Source organism: Sciurus vulgaris (assembly GCF_902686455.1).
Source record: "Sciurus vulgaris genome assembly, chromosome: 15".
In the NCBI taxonomy this organism is placed as follows: Eukaryota; Metazoa; Chordata; class Mammalia; order Rodentia; family Sciuridae; genus Sciurus; species Sciurus vulgaris.
In genome coordinates, this window is record NC_136476.1 from 52,718,456 (window position 1) to 52,738,511 (window position 20,056).

At 37.7% G+C, this 20,056-nt stretch overlaps 1 protein-coding gene across 1 annotated transcript in view; it reads left to right on the top strand.

Annotated features, from left to right (window-relative positions):
• Positions 1-20,056, top strand: part of LOC306644675 (phospholipid-transporting ATPase FetA-like) — a 190,977-nt gene that overhangs the window by 131,154 nt on the left and 39,767 nt on the right. Inside the window, 4 exon segments of the mRNA XM_079111815.1 lie at positions 8,028-8,187; positions 10,795-10,983; positions 12,350-12,465; positions 17,066-17,230. Of these exon segments, the coding sequence (XP_078967941.1) occupies positions 8,028-8,187; positions 10,795-10,983; positions 12,350-12,465; positions 17,066-17,230 (630 nt within the window).

Here is a 20,056-nt window from a genome sequence, read left to right on the forward strand (position 1 = left end):
AATACAGGAAGCAAAAGATCATTTCAATAAAGAGTTAGAGATATTGAAAAAAAACCAAACAGAAATCCTTGACATGAAGGAAACAATAACCAAATTAAGAACTCCATAGAAAGCATATCCAATAGGATAGAACACCTGGAAGACAGAACCTCAGACATTGAAGACAAAATATTTAACCTTGAAAACAAAGCTGAACAAACAGAGAAGATGGTAAGAAATCATGAACAGAATCTACAAGAACTATGGGATATCATGAAAAGGCCAAATATAAGAATTATTGGGATTGAGGAAGGCCTAGAGAAACAAGCCAAAGGAATGAACAACCTATTCAATGAAATAATATCAGAAAATTTCCCAAATCTGAAGAATGAAATGGAAAATCAAGTTCAAGAGGCTTACAGGACTCCAAATACACAAAATTACAACAGACCCACACCAAGGCACATTATAATGAAAATACCTAACATACAAAATAAAGACAGAATTTTAAAGGCTGTGAGAGAAAAGAACCAAATTACATTCAGGGGGAAACCAATACGCATATCAGCAGATTTTTCAATCCAGACCCTAAAAGCTAGAAGGTCCTGGAACAACATTTTTCAAGCCCTGAAAGAAAATGGATGCCAACCAAGAATCTTATACCCAGCAAAACTTACCTTCAAATTTGACGATGAAATAAAATCCTTCCATGATAAACAAAAGCTAAAAGAATTTACAAAAAGAAAGCCAGCATTACAGAACATTCTCAACAAAATATTCCATGAGGAAGAGATGAAAAACAAAGAAGCAAATCAGCAAAGGGAGGAATTATCCTAAAGGAATTGTCAAATAAAGGAGGAAACAAGTTGTGTCAAACAAATAAATAAACAAAATTTTAAAAATGAACCAAATGACCGGGAAACCAAATCATTTCTCTATAATAACCCTGAACGTTAATGGCCTGAATTCATCAATCAAAAGACACAGACTGACAGACTGGATTAAAAAGAAAGATCCAACAATATGTTGCCTGCAAGAGACTCACCTCATAGAAAAAGATACCCATAGATTAAAGGTGAAAGGATGGGGAAAAACATACCATGCACATGGACTCAGCAAAAAAGCTGGAGTATCCATCCTCATTTCCGATAATGTGGACTTCAAGCCAAAGTTAGTCAGAAGGGATAAAGAAGGTCATTTCATACTGCTTAAGGGAAGCATAAATCAGCAAGATATAACAATCATAAACATCTATGCCCCAAACAGTGGCTCATCTATGTATGTCAAACAAATCCTTCTCAATTTCAGAAACCAAATAGACCACAACACAATAATACTGGGTGATTTTAACACGCCGCTCTCACCACTGGACAGATCTTTCAGACAAAAATTGAGCAAAGAAACCATAGATCTCAACAACACAATCAATAATTTAGACTTAACGGACATTTATAGAATATTCCATCCAACCAAGAGTGAATACACTTTCTTCTCAGCAGCACATGGATCCTTCTCTAAAATAGACCATATATTATGCCACAAAGCTAATGTTAGCAAATACAAGAAGATAGAGACACTAGCATGTATTCTATCAGATCATAATGGATTGAAGTTAGAAATAAATGAAAGAGTAAAACACAGAAACTATTCCAACATCTGGAGATTAAACAATATGCTATTATATGATGAATGGATAACAGAAGATATTAGGAAGGAAATTAAAAAATTCTTAGAGGTAAATGAGAACAAAGAAACATCATATCAAAACCTCTGGGACACTATGAAAGCAGTACTTAGAGGGAAATTTATTTCATGGAGCGCATTTAATAAAAGAAGTAAAACTCAACAAATAAACAACCTAACACTACAGCTCAAAGCCTTAGAAAAAGAAGAACAGAACAGCACCAAAAGTAGTAGAAGACAGGAAATTGTTAAACTCAGAGCTGAAATCAATGAAATTGAAACAAAAGAAACAATACAAAAAATTGACAAAATAAATAGTTGGTTCTTCGAAAAAATAAACAAAATTGATAAACCTTTAGCCACACTAACAAAGAGAAGACGAGAGAAAACCCAAATCACTAAAATTCGGAATGAACAAGGAAATATCACTACAGACAGGATGGAAATACAAAACATAATTAGAAGCTATTTTGAAAATCTATACTCCAACAAAATAGAAAATTTCGAAGACATCAACAGGTTTCTAGAGACATATGAATTGCCTAAACTGAATGAGGAGGACATAAACAATTTAAATAGACCAATTTCAAGTACTGAAATAGAAGAAGTCATCAAAAGCCTACCAACAAAGAAAAGTCCGGGACCAGATGGGTTCTCAGCCGAGTTCTACAAAACCTTTAAGGAAGAGCTCATTCCAATACTTCTCAAAGTATTCCATAAAATAGAAGAGGAGGGAACCCTCCCAAACTCATTCTATGAAGCCAATATCACACTGATACCTAAACCAGACAGAGACTCATCAAGGAAGGAAAATTTCAGACCAATATCCTTAATGAACATCGACGCAAAAATTCTCAACAAAATTTTAGCAAATCGCATACAAAAACATATTAAAAAGATAGTGCACCATGATCAAGTGGGTTTCATCCCAGGGATGCAAGGTTGGTTCAACATCAGGAATCAATAAACGTAATTCACCATATTAATAGACTTAAAGTCAAGAATCACATGATTATTTCAATAGATGCAGAAAAAGCATTTGATAAAATACAGCACCCCTTCATGCTCAAAACACTAGAAAAAATAGGGATAGTGGGAACATTCCTTAATATTGTAAAGGCCATTTATGCTAAGCCCATGGCTAATATCATTCTAAATGGTGAAAAACTGAAAGCATTCCCCCTAAAAACTGGAACAAGGCAGGGATGCCCTCTTTCACCACTTCTATTCAACATCGTTCTTGAGACTCTGGCCAGAGCAATTAGACAAACCAAAGAAATTAAAGGGATACGAATTGGAAAAGAAGAACTCAAACTATCCCTGTTCGCTGATGACATGATTATATATTTAGAGGAACCTGGAAATTCCACCAGAAAACTCTTAGAACTCATAAGTGATTTCAGTAAAGTAGCAGGTTACAAGATCAATGCCCATAAATCCAACGCATTTTTATACATAAGTGATGAATCTTCAGAAAGAGAAATTAGGAAAACTACCCCATTCACAATAGCCTCGAAAAAAATAAAATACTTGGGAATCAATCTCACAAAAGAGGTGAAAGACCTCTACAATGAGAACTATACAACACTAAAGAAAGAAATTAAAGAACACCTTAGAAGATGGAAAGATCTTCCATGTTCTTGGATAGGAAGAATTAATATTGTCAAAATGGCCATACTACCTAAAGTGCTATACAAATTCAATGCAATTCCAATTAAAATCCCAATGACGTACCTTACAGAAATAGAGCAGGCAATTATGAAATTCATCTGGAAGAATAAGAAACCCAGAATAGCTAAAGCAATCCTTAGCAGGAAGAGTGAAACAGGGGGTATTGCAATACCAGATCTTCAACTCTACTACAAAGCAATAGTAACAAAAACGGCATGGTATTGGTACCAAAATAGAAAAGTAGATCAATGGTACAGAATAGAGGACACGGACACAAACCCAAATAAATACAATTTTCTCATACTAGACAAAGGGGCCAAAAATATGCAATGGAGAAAAGATAGCCTCTTCAACAAATGGTGCTGGGAGAATTGGAAATCCATATGCAACAGAATGAAACTAAACCCATATCTCTCACCATGCACGAAACTAAACTCAAAATGGATTAAGGACCTCGGAATCAGACCAGAGACCCTGCAGATTATAGAAGAAAAAGTAGGTCCAAATCTTCATCTTGTTGGTCTAGGACCAGACTTCCTTAACAGGACTCCCATAGCACAAGAAATAAAAGCTAGAATCAACCACTGGGATAGATTCAAACTAAAAAGCTTTCTCTCAGCAAAGGAAACTATCAGCAATGCGAAGAAAGAGCCTACAGAGTGGGAGAATATCTTTGCCAATCACACTTCAGATAGAGCACTAATCTCCAGAATCTATAAAGAACTCAAAAAACTCTACTCCAAGAATTCAAACAGTCCAGTCAACAAATGGGCTAAGGAAATGAATAGACACTTCACAGAAGAAGATCTACAAGCAATCAACAAACATATGGAAAAATGTTCAACATCTCTAGTAATAAGAGAAATGCAAATCAAAACCACCCTAAGGTTCCATCTCACCCCAATTAGAATGGCGATTATCAAGAATACGAGCAACAACAGGTGTTGGCGAGGATGTGGGGAGAAAGGTACACTCATACACTGCTGGTGGGGCTGCAAATTAGTGCAGCCACTATGGAAAGCAGTGTGGAGATTCCTTAGAAAACTTGGAATGGAACCACCATTTGACCCAGCTATCCCACTCCTTGGCCTATACCCAAAGGACTTAAAATCTGCATACTACAGAAATACAGCCACATCAATGTTCATAGCTGCTCAATTCACAATAGCCAGACTGTGGAACCAACCTAGATGCCCTTCAATTGATGAGTGGATAAAGAAACTGTGGTATATATATACTATGGAATATTACTCAGCCATAAAGAATGATAAAATTATGGCATTTGCAGGCAAATGGATGAAATTGGAGAATATCATGCTAAGTGAGATAAGCCAATCTCAAAAAGCCAAAGGACGAATGATATCGCTAATAAGTGGAGGTTGACACATAATGGGGGGGAGGGAAGGGTTAGAGTTAGGGTTAGGGAGGGGGGCAAGTATGGAGGAAGGAACTACTGTATAGAGGGTAAAGAGGGGTGGGAGGGGTGGGGGGAAGGGGGAAAAATAACAGAATGAATCAAACAACATTGCTCTATGTAAATTTATGATTACACAAATGGTATGCCTTTACGCCATGTACAAACAGAGAAACAACATGTATCCCATTTGTTTACAATAAAAATAAATAAATAAAAAAAAAAAAAAAAAAAAAAAAAAAAAAGCATATGAACAAAGAAAAGCCCAGGACCAGATGAATTCTCAGCCAGATTCTACCAGACCTTCGAAGAGGAACTTACACCAATACTACTTAAATTATTCCATGAAATAGAAAAGGAGAGAACTCTTCCAAACTCATACTATGATGTTAGTATTACACTATTACCAAAGACAAGGACACATCAAGTAAAGAAACTTTAAACCAATATCCCTCATGAACATAGATGCAAAAAATCTCAATAAAATACTGTAAATCATACAAAAACATTGAAAAGATAGTGCACCATGATTAAGTGGGGTTCATTCCAGGCATGCAGTGATGATTCAATATATAGAAATAAATAAACATAATTCATCACATCAATTGACTTAAAGACAAGATTCATATGATTATCTCAATAGATGTAGAAAAAGTATTTGACAAAATTCAGCATCTGTTCATGCTGAAAACATTAGAAAAACTAGGGATGGTAGGAACATACCTCAACATTGTAAAAGCTATATGTGCTAAACCCACAGCAAACATCATTCTAAATGGAGAAAAATTGAAAGCATTCCCTTTAAAAACTGGAACAAGACAGGGATGCCCTCTTTCACCATTTCTATTCAACATCATCCTTGAAGCTCTAGCAAGAGAAATTAGACAAAAGAGAGAAATTAAAGGGATACAAATATGAAAAGAAAAGTTAAAACTATCCCTATTTGCTAATGACATGATTCTATATTTAGCAGACCCAAAAAACTTTACTAGAAAGATTCTTGAACTCATAAACTCATTTAGCAAAGTAGCAGGATATAAAGTTAACACCCATAAATCAATTATGTTCCTATACACCAATGATGAATCAGCTGAAAGAGAAATTAGGAAAACTACTCCATTCACAATAGCCTCAAAAAAAATAAAATACTTGGGAATCAATCTAACAAAAGAGTTGAAGGCCCTCTACAATGAAAACTACAGAACAATAAAGAAAGAAATTGAAGAAGACCTGAGAAGATGGAAAGATCTCCCATGTTCTTGGATAGGCAGAATTAATATTGTCAAAATGGCCATACTACCAAAAGCAATACACAGATTCAATGCATTCCCCATCAAAATACTAATGACATTCTTCACAAAATTAGAAAAAAATAGACCTAAAATTAATTTGGAAGAACAAAAGACCCAGAATATCCAAAGCAATTTTAAGCCAAAACAGCAATGCTAGAGGCATCACAGTACCTGACTTTAAATTATACTACAGAGCTACAATGACAAAAACTGGCATAAAAACAGACACATAGACCAGTTGTATAGAATAGAAGACACAGAGATAAATCCACATAAATACAGTTACCTCATCTTAGATAAAGGCACCATAAACATACATTGGAGAAAAGATAGCCTATTCAACAAATGGTGCTAGGAAAACTGGAAATCCACATGTAGCAGAAGGAATTTAACCCCTATCTGTCAGCCTGCACAAAACTCAAAGTGGATCAAAGACCTAGGCATTAGATCAGAGACCCTGTGCCTACTATAAGAAATGTAGGCCCAACTCTCCATTATGTCAGCTCAGGGACCAACTTCCTCAACAAGATTCTTAAAGCACAAAAAGTAAAATCAACAATCAATAAACATGATTTTATCAAACTAAAAAGCTTCTTCACAACAAAGGAAGCCATCAAAAATGTGAAGAGAGAGCCTACAGAATGGGAAAAAATCTTTTCTACCTGCACCTCAAATAGAGCATTAATCTCTAGGATATACATTGAACTCAACACCAAAAAAACAAATAATCCAATCAATAAATGGGCAAAGAAACTGAATAGGCACTTCACAGAAGAAGAAATACAAATGATCAACAAATATATGAAAAAAAGCAATTAGAAAAATGCAAATTAAAACTCCATTACTACATTGAGATTCCAGCTCACTCCAGTCAGAATGGCAATTATCAAGAATACATTGGTGAGGATGTGGGGGAAAATGTTCACTCATACATTCCTGGTGGGACTGCAAATTGGTGCAACCACTCTGGAAAGCAGTATGAAGATTCCTTAGAAAACTTGGAATGGAACCACCATTTGACCCAGCTGTCATGCTCCTCGGTCTATACCCAAAGGACTTAAAATAAGCATAGTACAGTGATGCAGCCACATCAATGTTTATAGCAGCTCAATTCACAATAACCAAGCTATGAAACTAACCTTAATGCCCTTCAACAGATGAATGGATAAGAAAATGTGGTGTATATATACACAGTGGAATATTACTCAGCCATGAAGAAGAATGAAATTTTGGCATTTGCTGGCAAATGGGTGGAGCTAGAGACTATCATGCTAAGTGAAATAAGCCAGTCTCAGAGAAAACAAAGTCTGAATGTTCTCTTTGATATGTAGATACTAACCCACAACAAGGGAGGGTCAGGAGGGGAGGAATAGAAGTTCATTGGAGGACTGGGATTGTGGTTTAGTGGTTGAGCAGCTGCCTAGCACATGTGAGGCACTGGGTTCGATCCTCAGCACCACATAAAAATAAATAAAAGTTGTTGTGTCCCTCTACAAGTAAAAAAAAAAATTTTTAAAGAAGTTCATTGGAATAGACAAAGGAGAATGAAGGGAAGGGGGGTGGGAATGGAAATAGGAAAGAATGAATTGGACATAACTTTCCTTTGCTCATGAATATACGACCAGTGTAACTAGATCTACATTATATACAACCACAAGAATGAGATCCTAATTGGAATGGGTTGTACTCCATGCATGTATAATATGTCAAATATACTCTACTGTCATGTATCTAAAAACAACAAATTTTAAAAAAGAAGGGTCTGCCAGGTAGTGCTCAGCTTGTCTTCTGTAGGAAGGACCTCTGTGGCCCACGCAACTGGATGGTCCAGGTGAGAGCTGTAAGTACCTAAGAAACCAGCCCAGTGTTTATCTTGCTTTTCCCTTCTCATCTTCTTAAGAGTTCTCATCACATTCTAGAAATTGCACCCAAGTTGACCTATAAAACATCACGCTGTTGACAACTTTGTTCTGGCTTATATGTTCCAGAAAGAAGAAGGTGACTTCTACAACAAGCTGTCCAGTCCTAAATGTTCATTTTATGACCAGACTTTGATGGAAGCAGTAAAAAAAGGAGATCACTGGGTGCATATGTTTTTCCTCTCCCTCTCATTATGTCATACCGTGATGTCACAAGAGAAGGTAGAAGGTAAGGGAGGCCTGAGGCTTCTTGGACTGAGAATGTGTCATAGCGTAGGTGGTTTGATATGATTTGTAATGGCTTAATCTAAGAAAGAACCTTCAAAGGGGGAGCACTGTCCTGCAGTGGAATCGACAGTCGAGACAAGTAATGAACTGGGAGATGTTCAAGTAGGAAACCACCCCTTGGTTTTTAGGAACTTTTGTTTGTTTCTTTGGTACCAGGGCTTAAACCCAGGGGTGCTTAACCACTCAGTCACATCCCTAGCTCTTTTTTAAATTTTTTTTTTTATTTTTATTTTGAGACAGGGTCTTGCTAAATTGCCAAGCCTGGCCTTGAACTTGTTATCCTCCTACCTCAGCCTCCCAAGCTGCTGGGATTAACAGGCATGTACCACCATGCTTAGCTGGATACCTCTTGGTTTAAAGAAAGATTCAGTCCTTGAATAGGGTTCACATTTCATGCCATTTAGGGAAATTATGATCTTAAGGCCCTGTGATATTGTCACATAGTCCCCAAGAGTAGTCACACTATCTCTGACAAGACTTTCTAAATAATGAGTTGAGTTGTCCTCTTAGGTTTTTTTTTTTTTTTTTTTTTTTTTTTTTTTTTTTTTTTTTTTTTCTGTTTTTTGGCTGTTGTTGTTGAGATAGGGTCTTACTAAATTGTTGCCCAGACTGGCCTTGAACTTGTGGTCATTCTGCCTTAGCCTAACCAGTAGCTGGGATTATAGGTGTGTACTACCACACCTAGTTTATCTTAGTTTCTTCAGTAACCAAATGTAGCAAAGTCATCCATTAATTTATCCAAACCTTTTCAAAAACCATGAATGAGAAATGACTGATTATAATTTAAGAAGATATTTTTTCTTAACAAAAACAAAAAACGTAGCTGGGTGCGGTGGTGCACACCTGTAATCCCAGTAACTTGGGAGGCTGAGGCAGGAGGATCCCAAGTTTGAGGCCAGCCTCGGCAACTAAGTGAAACCTTCAGCAACTTAGCAAGACCCTGTCTCAAAATAGGGGCAGGGAAGTGGCTCGTTGTTAAAGTACCCGTGGGTGAGAGAGAAAGAGAGAGAGAGAGAGAGAGAGAGAGAGAGAGAATGTACACAACAAAATGAAGTGTCCTTTAAAGTAAATACTTTTAATATTACCAACAATAATACCCTATATTTATATGTCACTTTATAGTTCTATAAATAGCTTTCATTTATATTCTATAATCTTCACAATAACTCTCTGAAGTAGGTAGAACAGAAAAAAAATCCCAATTTTACTGAAAAGGAAAACTGAAGTTAAAAGAAATTGTGAGCTGGGGTTTTGGCTCAGTGGCAGGATGCTTGCCAAGCAATGTGAGGCACTGGGTTTGATCCTTCACATAAAAATAAATAAAAGCATGCTGTCCATCTACAACTATAAAATTTTTTTTAAAGAAATTGCTTAAAAAAGAGAGAGAGAGATTAAGTTACTTGCCTAAAATCCTATAGTTCAGAGGGATAGAGATAAGCCAGGTGCAGTGGCAAACACCTGTAATCCCAGTGACTAAGGCAGAAGGATCACAAGTTCAAAACCAGCCTTAGCAAATTGGTGATGCCCTAAGCAACTTAGTGAGACCTTGTCTCAGAATAAAAATTAAAAAGAGCTGGGGATGTAGCTCGGTGGCAAGACATCTCTACGTTCAGTCCCCACTACCAAAAACAAAACAATAATAACAACAACAAAACCCTGGAAGGTAGACATCAGAATCCAAATCTCATATCTCCTGGTCCTGTGAGTTCCCTCCCCACCATGTTTCTTTGTGTCTGCCATTGCAACAAGATGCTGTTATTTGAAGCATATTTGACCTTAGCTGTTCAGTAGATATTTATGTCTTACCTAAAATTATCCCCTTACCTTCCTTGTTCACAAGTATAAGACTCTGATGATGCCTGTTTTAAAAATCAAACTGACCTTCAAAAGAGAAATTGTCCAAAAGATATCTCAAATTGTGATAATAGTCTAACAAAGGAGTTCTAGAAATATCCTGATTAATATCAGATTGAAAGCTAATTCAACAGAGTGAGTCATTTAACTTCTCAGGGTGAGTTAAAGGTGGTAACATATATATAATTTTTTAATTGCTTACTAAATCATCAGTCTTTTACATAGCAGTGTTTATCCACGTGTGGCCAGTCTTAGGCAGCAATTTATGCCACATGCATGAGAATCAACTAAGAGATTTATTAAAATTTCAACTTCTTAGACCCTTCTCCCAAATTTTGTGATTGTGGATTCAGTACGTTTGGGTGGGGCCCAGGAACCTCATTTTTAGTAAGCTCTCTGAACCCATTTTTTACCCATAAAGTTGGAAAGTAATGCCTGTGTTTTGTTTGTAAGCATTGCAAATATCAGTTACCTGTGTAATATTAACTCAGTTGAAAATACTGGAAAGGAAAAGAGACTGACATGTTTTATGCAACCTACCTTTTTAGCACCAAACTTATGAAGAAGTTTTGAGGAAAGATGTACCCTCCTGGGCTCCATCTTTATTTAAGCCACTTGGAAGGCAATGTCACTTCTGGGTGGACTTCAGCAGCTCATCTCTGTGGGCTCTAGTTGCCCTCTTCTCTCCTGTCAGGTGAGCTGGTGTACCAGGCTCAGTCCCCAGATGAAGGTGCCCTGGTCACTGCTGCCAGAAACCTTGGCTTTGTGTTCCGTTCCCGCACGTCTGAGACTATCACAGTGGTCGAAATGGGAAAAACCAGAGTCTATCAATTGCTGGCTATTTTGGACTTCAGCAGTGTACGCAAGAGGATGTCTGTTATTGGTGGGTGTCCCTTCTAGTCAGCTGTCTCCCTTTCTTTGCCCTTTATTCATATTCACAATTGACTTTCTCTTTTATCTACACACAAATGTCTTCTCCCAATCATGTGTCTTCTCACAGGTACTGTGCTTCAAATAGAAACACATAACCATTCCCCTTCTCTCGTATCTCCTTTGAATTTTATCTTATACATATATGGGAGTTTGCTACCATGTACTAATAAGTCTTTCTCTAGTGTTTCTAAGTAGTGGCTTGTCAGCACCCTCAAAGTCAAATAAGAAAGAGAATAAATCATAAAGCCTGAACATGGTGTAACAGATAGAAGCAAATAATACAGTCAGCCCTCTTAGGTTTCACATCAGATTCAACCAACCATAGATTTTAAATAATTGAAAAAAAAATGTTGCATCAGGCCTGGGGTGTATTTCATTGGTACATAGCGTGCTTAGCATGCACAAGGTCTGGGAATCTATCCCTAGCACCAAAAAGGAAAAAAAAAAAAAAGTTTTGTCTGAAAATGTGCAGACTCTTTTCTTGTCACTATTCCCTAAACAATGTACTATTATAACTATTTACATAGTTCTTTCATTGCATTATGTATCATAAGTGATTTAGAGATGATTTAAAGTACATAGGTGCTGGGCACGGTGGCACACACCTGTAATCCCAGTGGCTTGGGAGGCTGAGGCAGGAGGATCTCGAGTTCAAAGCCAGCCTCAGCAAAAGTGAGGTGCTAAGCAACTCAGTGAGACCCTGTGTCTAAATAAAATACAAAATAGGGCTTGGGATGTGGCTCAGTGGTCGAATGCCCCTGTGTTCAATCCCTGGTACACACCCCCCAAAAAAGACAATAAAGTATATAGGAGTATATTTGTAGGTTATATGTAAACATTATGCCATTCTACATAAGGGAATCAAGCATCTGTGAATTTTGGTCTCCACAAGGGTGGGGGTATCCAATCCCTGATACTGAGAGGTGATTGTGTAGGGAAAATTTATACTGTCTTGCTTTCTCAATTAGTTTGGCCTCAGACTGAAAAGAAAGAAGGTCATTTTGCATCCTTTGTCCTTATTAAATTGGGCTTTGATCTGGGACTTGGAATTGAGAGGCCAAATGCCATTCTGCATCAGAGTCTTCCACAGGTGACATTGAACCCATGGAAGAACTCCTTCCATAAGTGCCTTTGTCACTCTCACCAGCCCTTTCCACATCATTTCTCCTATGTGACCACTCACTGAGTTCTTAGCCTCCAAAGGCAGCACAAACAAATGTCATGGGGAATAGCCTCCTATCAATCTTCAATGGCCCAGATAAGTTCTTATAACAATAGGCTTAAATGGTTATTTTGCTTAATTTGTTTATCTTTAGTGAGAACTCCTGAAAATCGGGTAATGTTGTTCTGCAAAGGAGCAGACACCATCATCTCTGAGCTACTTCATCGTTCCTGTGTAGCCCTTAATAACGTGACCATGGAACATTTGGATGTAAGTGTTTAGACTGCAGGAGAGGGATGGTGCCTCTGGATACATGTTCACATGTGTCCATGGGGACAAATGTGTCCCCATGTCAGTGTATTTCTGTTATTACCAGCAGCCAAGGAACCTGCCTAGATTCCAGCTGGTCAGATTCAGCTACCCACCTGCTTAAGTAGACAAACAATGGAAAAATTAATTTTATGCAGTTTGATCAAACTGAGGAGCAGCAGCTAGATTGCCTGTCTGCAGGTCCCACATAAGTGGTTACAATTTATAGGGAAAAGGCCAGGTGATATGTAGATGTAGCTATGCTGTGCTGGACAGAGAACATGACAGTCTCAGCTTCCTTGGCATTGCTAAGCCAAGGATAGTTGTAATTCTCTCAGCATAAGGAAGCTCAGGAACTCTATTTCACTCTGTGGGTGTACACTGGTATCTGTGTCTCTTTAGCTGGTAGAAGACTAAAACTGTCTCATAATGTGGAATTCTCACTGACTATATTGCCAACTTCTATGTCAAAGAGTTGAGTTGGGACAGCACCCCATAGGCATGACAAGAATTTTATCTGTGGGAACATTTAAAATAATCAGAAGAGTTATGTGATCCCTGAGTATTCCTACCTCAGGAGGTCCCACAATCAGACCTGGTGTTTGGTTCAGAAGAGGGCTTGCTGATATGGAAGGCCTTATCCTCCAGCCATGATGAGAGCCGGAGCAGGAAGTTCCAGGCCCAAGTTTCTGAGAGAGCTGTTTGATACCTCCCTCTGTCATCTACAGGGTTAAAATCCCCAAGGGCACTTCCCTTATCCCTATCTTATTCTTCTCCCTTTAGTATTTAGGATATATCAAAAAGAGACTGACTCCAGCCTGCTGGCACATGAAAAGAAAACCATATCTATACCCTCTGGGGTCTCTACCCCTAAGCATGGATATACAAAAGATTAGGGAAATAAGGAGAGAACAAAGGGCAAGATGGAGAGTGGGTCAGGTAAAAAGTAAATATATATATATATATATATATATATATATATATATATATATATATATATATATAAAATAAGATAAATAGATTGAAGAAAATTGTTTGATTTGGCTATTTCAAGGTGACTCTACATCAATATATATAACCAGAAGTCAAAGAACAAATAGGCAATAAGCATATGAAAAGATGTTCAACATCTTTAGTCATTAGGAAAATGCAAATAAAAAACATGAAATATCACTTTACACCCACTACAACGACTCAAATAAAATAGATAACCAGACAATAATAAATGTTGGCAAGGGTTTAGAGAAATTATAAACCTCACACATCACTGATGGAAAAGTAAAATGGCATAGCCATTTTGGAAAACAGTCTGGTATTTCCTCAAAAAGTTAAGCATAGACTTATATAACCCAGAAATTCCATGCCTATGTGTATTTCCAAGAGAAATGAAAATATACCTCCACACAAAAAATTGTATGAGTGTTCATAACAGCATTATTCATAATGACCAAAAAGTTGAAACAACACAAATGTCCATCAACAAATGATAAATGTGGTATATCTATACAATGCAATATTATTTGGCAATAAAAAGAATGAAGTACTGATATATGCTATAACATAAATAAAACTTGAAAACATTGTGATAAATGAAAAAAACCAAAAGACCACATATTCTATGATCCATTAATAAGAAATGTCCACACTAGGAAAAAAAAATTAGTGAGCTAGGCATGGTGGTGCATGTCTGTAATTCCAGCAACTCAGGAGTCTGAGGCAGGATTGCAACTTTGAAATCAGCCTTAGCAACTTAGTGAGACCCTGCCTTGAAATAAAATAAAAAGGGCTGGAGTATAGCCCAGTGGTAGAGGACCTCTGGGTTCAATCCCCTGTATCAAAAAGAAGAAGAAGAAGAAGAATGTAGTAGTTGCCAGCAGTTGTGAGGAAAAGGAGTGGGGAATGACAGCTAACGGACATGTGTTTCTTTTGGGGGTGATAAAAATGTTCTGGAATGAGATAGTGATAATGGCTGCACAAATTTTGTGAATATACTTTTTAAAAGGCTACTGAAATGGACAGGCACAGTGATGAACACCTGTAATCCACATTACTCGGGAAGCTGAGGGAGGAGGATCACAAGTTCAAGGCCAGCCTCAGCAACCAGCAAGGCCCTAAGCAACTTAGTGAGACCGTGTCTCAAAAAAACAAAAAAGGCTGAAGATGTGGCTCCATGGTAAAATGCCCCTGGGTTCAATCCCAGTATCAAATAATAATAATAATAATAGCTACTGATATGTATAGTATGAAAGGGTAAATTTCATAGCATATGGATTATATATTGTTAAAAAAATAGAAGTCAGTGGGGCTGGGGCTGAAGCTCAGTGGCAGAGCGCTTGCCCAGCATGGTGAGGCACTGGGTTCCATCCTTATCACTGCATAAAAATAAACAATAAGGGGTTGGGTTGTGGCACAGTGGTAGTCACTCACCTAGCATGTGCAAGGCCTGGTGTTCGATCCTCAACACCACATAAAAAATATAAATAAAACAAATAAATAAATAAAACCAATTTTTTAAAAAGGCATGCCGTACATTTACAACTACAAAAAGAAAACTTTTTAAAAAATGAAGTTAGTGAAGTGTTCTACACAAGACCCCTCTTGTAGCTTACACTGGTCCCCAGAGGCTACAGTATTTTTAAAATGGTATAATCTCTTATCTTTTAACCTTACAGAACACATGAGTTAGGGTATTTTCTCAGAGAACATTTCCCTGGACTGGCTTCAAAGGGTGTCCTAAAAACTGCTTTAGATATTTTGACATGCTTCCTGCTACCAACCTTAATAGACACTTATAGTGAGGCCTGACTACACTATACTCTACTATCCATTGATACCAAACCTATAAAAATCAAGCTCCAACTACCCACTTATGCAAAAGCACAGCTCCAGAGCCTCTAAGCCAGGGATCAGCAAACAGGTCATACAAAAACAGATGGTAGATAAGATTTGGCCCCAGGCTCTGGTTGGTTCACCCCAGTACTAAGAGAAAAGAAAAAGATATAAATAGGGATAAAAGATAATATTAAAGCATGGTGCTAAATTATTTGTTAAATGGATTAATGAATCTGTGTTTTACTAAGCTTGTTAAGTGCTTTTATCCTATAAAAAACCAGTTTCTGCCATTATCATTTCCTTCTTAAGAAGGTTTCTGAGGTGAACAGTGGAGCATGCCTGTAATTACAGTGACTTAGGAGGCTAAGATAGGAAGATCGCAAGTTCAAGACCAACCTCAGCAACTTAGTGAGACCCTCATAAACTTAGCAAGACCCTGTCTCAAAATAAGAAATGAAAAGGACTGGGGATGTAGCTCAGTGGTACAGTACCCCTGGGTTCAATCCCCAGTACCAAAAAGAAAAAAAAAAAAAAAAAAACAAGTCTCCTGAGATGATCGCAGGCTACCAACAGAAGTTTGAGTTGTCATTTCCTACATATATTACTTTTTGTTGATTTCACTTGACAGTTAATATCACTCAGGAATTACATGGAATAAGAGCAAATGATGTTTCTCTTTGCTTTTATAATGCCAACATGAATTATTTTGTAGTTAATTCTAGTGACAATAATGTAAAATTCTTGCTCATGTGCAGTTCTCCCTACATAAAATCTGTTTCTAACCCATGCTTGGATGGATATTAGTTCTGTCCTGAATCACCCACATTTTCACCCCACCTTCCTTATGACCAAAAATATATTCCTGCAAGAGGGTTAGCTATGGTTAGTCAGTCTATAACACAGGCCAAGGAGTAAAAACATGCTAACTCACCCAAAAACATTTCAACAGTGGTCTCATTAACACAGCTGGCTGTAGCTAATCAACTGAGCTGCAGCTAATCAACTAATCAACTGATGTAGACAAATACATAAGCATTTGGATGTGCAGGATGTCCATTGAGTATTTGGTGGAGGAAGGAAGGGAGAAAGAAAAATTAAAACAAATGTATGCTTGTAAAAGAATAGTAACATCATTTTTTTTAATGAAAACTCCTTTTTACTTTATTATTTCCTTTTTTCCTTTTTTTGATACCAGGGATGGAACCAGTGCTCAACCACTGAGCCACATCCCTAGCCCTTTTTAAACTTTATTTTGAGGCAGGGTCTAAATAAGTTGCTTAGGGCCTCACTGAGTTGCTGAGGCTGGCTTTGAACTCAGGATCCTGAGTTTCGGGTGTGTGCTCCCACACCAGCTTTCCCTTCATTTTCATGCCACAGTCATCACTAGCCTCTATGTAGAAGGTGAATTATTATCCCAATTTTATAAGAAACCTAGAAGACTTGGTTTTCCCCAGAAACACATAGGAAATAATAGCTAACTCTAGGTAAACTATAGCTAAAGGCTATAGTTTAGAAGCATTCTCAATCTTTTAGTTTATGCTGGCCCTATCCTTGGGACATTTTGCTAAGGAAGTTCAAGAGTGGTTTTTTGCTTAGACTAAGCACTAACTCCATAGTACTAACCATTGCATTCTATTTAGCAGGCAGATGGAGCTTCTGGGGTCAGTCTTTCACTTTTTAAACTCAGCCTTAACCCAGCCTAGACTTGGTACACACAAATGTCTTCCAGGATTTTGCCAGCGATGGACTTCGCACCCTCATGGTGGCCTACCGAGAGTTGGATGATAAATTCTTCAACACCTGGAGCAAGAAGCACAATGAGGCATGTCTGTCTACGAAAGATAGGGAAATTAAATTATCAGTTGTTTATGCAGAGATTGAGAAAGACCTGATGGTGAGTGTGAGGAGGCTGGGGACAGACTGGGAACAAGAATGGTGGTGGTGGCAGCCAGTAAACTAAGCAAGGGTTCTGAGAGTGGCATCCAGAGGATCTGCAGGTGTGGACTGTCTCTGAGAAGAAAGACAGGCAGGTTCAACAGGAAAGCCCACCGTTTTGTGTCAAGGAGGCTGGGTATTGGAATCCAAGCTGATTCAGTATGCCCTGGAGTTCTGATCCATAGTGAAAAGTGCACTGGTTGTAATTTTTAAAAAATCTTTCTGGCAGTGTTTCTTATCCCCAAAGCTGCTCATAAAAACTAAGTAGTCTATAAGAAATCAAGATCTGACAGATTAAGAAATTCAGAACAAATTGATGGAGTAATCAGGTCAAGAATATTCATTCATTGGATATATTTATTAGTGCTCCTATATTCCAGATACTGTGCCTATAGCAGTAGAGAAAACAGACAAAAAGCCACATATATAGTATATCAGATGGTAAAAACACTACAGGGGAAAATTAGGCCAGGAAGAGAGTGTCAGCGGATGCTGTGTGTTTTAGAGGGGCCAGAGGCATTGCTGCTGTTTTACACAGGGCAGTTCGTCTTCATTGTGAAGAGGAGATCTGAAGACTTGAAGAAAGTGGCAAGCATTTAGGGGAATGGAATTGTTAAACTTGGTATCTTGGAGAGTATATTCAGGTTCAGTGGATCATGAGTGGAGAAAGTATGCAGAGAGAAGTGATCTGTGCCCCTTACATTATTAGTTCAGTTTGTCTAGCAGTTGTTATAAGTGCATTTTAGTTAAAATTTTGGGCACTAAAGAATAAGTTTAATGCCCAAAGTTTTTTAGAATTAGCATAATAATCCCTATATAAATATCATTTTGTTAGTTTTTAGGAAGAACTATCTTCTGGGAATGACCTTTGTTAATCCACCTCTTGGAGCTGGAGGTAGTGCTGAACTCAGTCACTGGAATGGTGAAGAGGGAGAAGAGGGAGAAGAGGAAGTGTGAGGGGAAGTGTTCTAAAGTTTTAGATTATAACCATAGATCTATATATGCATTTTTGGCAAAGTATTTGTGTTTATTGTGCACAAAGTTCATCCTTTATTTCACAACATCTAAGCTTTCTAAATATCCTGAGGTGACAGTGTATCATAAGAAGTAGAGCTAGTCAATTAACCAACGTATAAATATCTTTTTGTTATAATTGATAGAAAAGATGCATCTTGGCCATGGAATTGTTTTATCTCTGGGCAGTGCATATCAGGACTTGTATGTTAGGCTGCAGCAGGTAGGCAGAAGGAAGCACACAGGGAGAGATGGGAGCGAGTGTTCAAGGGTTTGCATTTTGATGTGAGCATTGATGTGTGTGCATATTCTGGCTGTACTATGGGAATACTTTAATTCACTGGGAACATGCATTCTTGCTAATATTTTAGTAGTAGTAATCTGATAATGAACCCTCTTAGAAATATGCTTGGTGTATTCTGTATTCTTGGTGTATTCATTTTAAATCAAGCATTAAGGGCCTGCATTGTTTTAGTTGTAACTCTGCCAAGATGTCTATCTAGAGGCCTGTTGCCATTTCTGTCTTCAGTGAAATTTTTGTCCCCAAGAAAGGACTACAGTTTTTCCTAGCAGATTGAACTGGTGTAGTGTATTATTATTTATTAAAAATACTCATGTAGCTTTGGTATTTTGAATTGGTGAATATTCATGATGTGTGAAAAAGCATGATACACTCTATGATTTCAGTCATACAAAATAGGATGTTGAGTATGTATATGCATAACCTGGAGGGACATGTCCAACTAAGCTGCTTGTAACTTGATGGCTGTTTTTTGCTTCTGTTTTTCTGCTTCCTGTAATGCACATAATAACTTTTAAAAAACAAAAGCTATTTTAAAAACCTGAAAAAAAAATAAGTGACAAGCCAAGCAGCTCTCTGGCTTTGCAAATGAGCTTTTCAGACAGAATAATAGCATGAGAAAAAAAAAAAAAAAAAAAACCCTGACACAGGATCAGGCCTACTTGTTAGTTGAACAGCAGCAGGTCAGCCAGTGTGGCTGGAGCAGTGTAAGGAGGAGAGAATGAAAGGACAGGCAATGTGACAAGCAGGAGAGAGTCATCATAGGCTGATGCAAGGACTCGCTGTGAAATGTGGGGAACCATGGAAGAGTTCAATCAGAGAAGTGATATCAAGCTTTTATTAAGGTCATTAGTCTGATTGCAGTGTTGATTTATACTGTAGGATAGACCCAAAGGAGGCCAGTAGTACAGATGAGAGAGGATGATGGCTTGAACCAGACAGAAGTAGTAGAAGTGGTCAGGAATGGTCAAATTATGTATGTTTTTATAAAGGTGGAGCCAACAGATTTTGCTGATGGATTGAATATAGAAGATGAGAAAAGAAATGTTAATGATGACCCCGAAGTTTTTGACCAGGCCAGCTCTGCTATAAAGAGAAATAACTGACACCAAAGGGAAAATGTAGAGATCCCTATTCTCCTTCTACATTCAGTCCTTCTAGAGGCCTAGTAGAATCATTCAGTAGTTCATCAGTCATTCAGCCTGAGGGGCTCATCCCTGTCTCAGCACTATTGTGTTATTAGAGAGAGAAAGCATGGTGATGAACCAAGATTCTTTTAATCTAGTGTGAGAAAAAGTCTTGAAAACCTTAGAGATTTCTAGTAGGTACAATAGCAAAGTACACAGAAGCCCTTTGAGGGCTGAAGGGAAACTGGAGTGGGATATACAGATCCTTCCTTAAAACCCATCACATTTGAGGCCAGGAAGTGTGCAGTGCAGCAAAGGAAAAGTGAAGGTGTATTGAGAAACA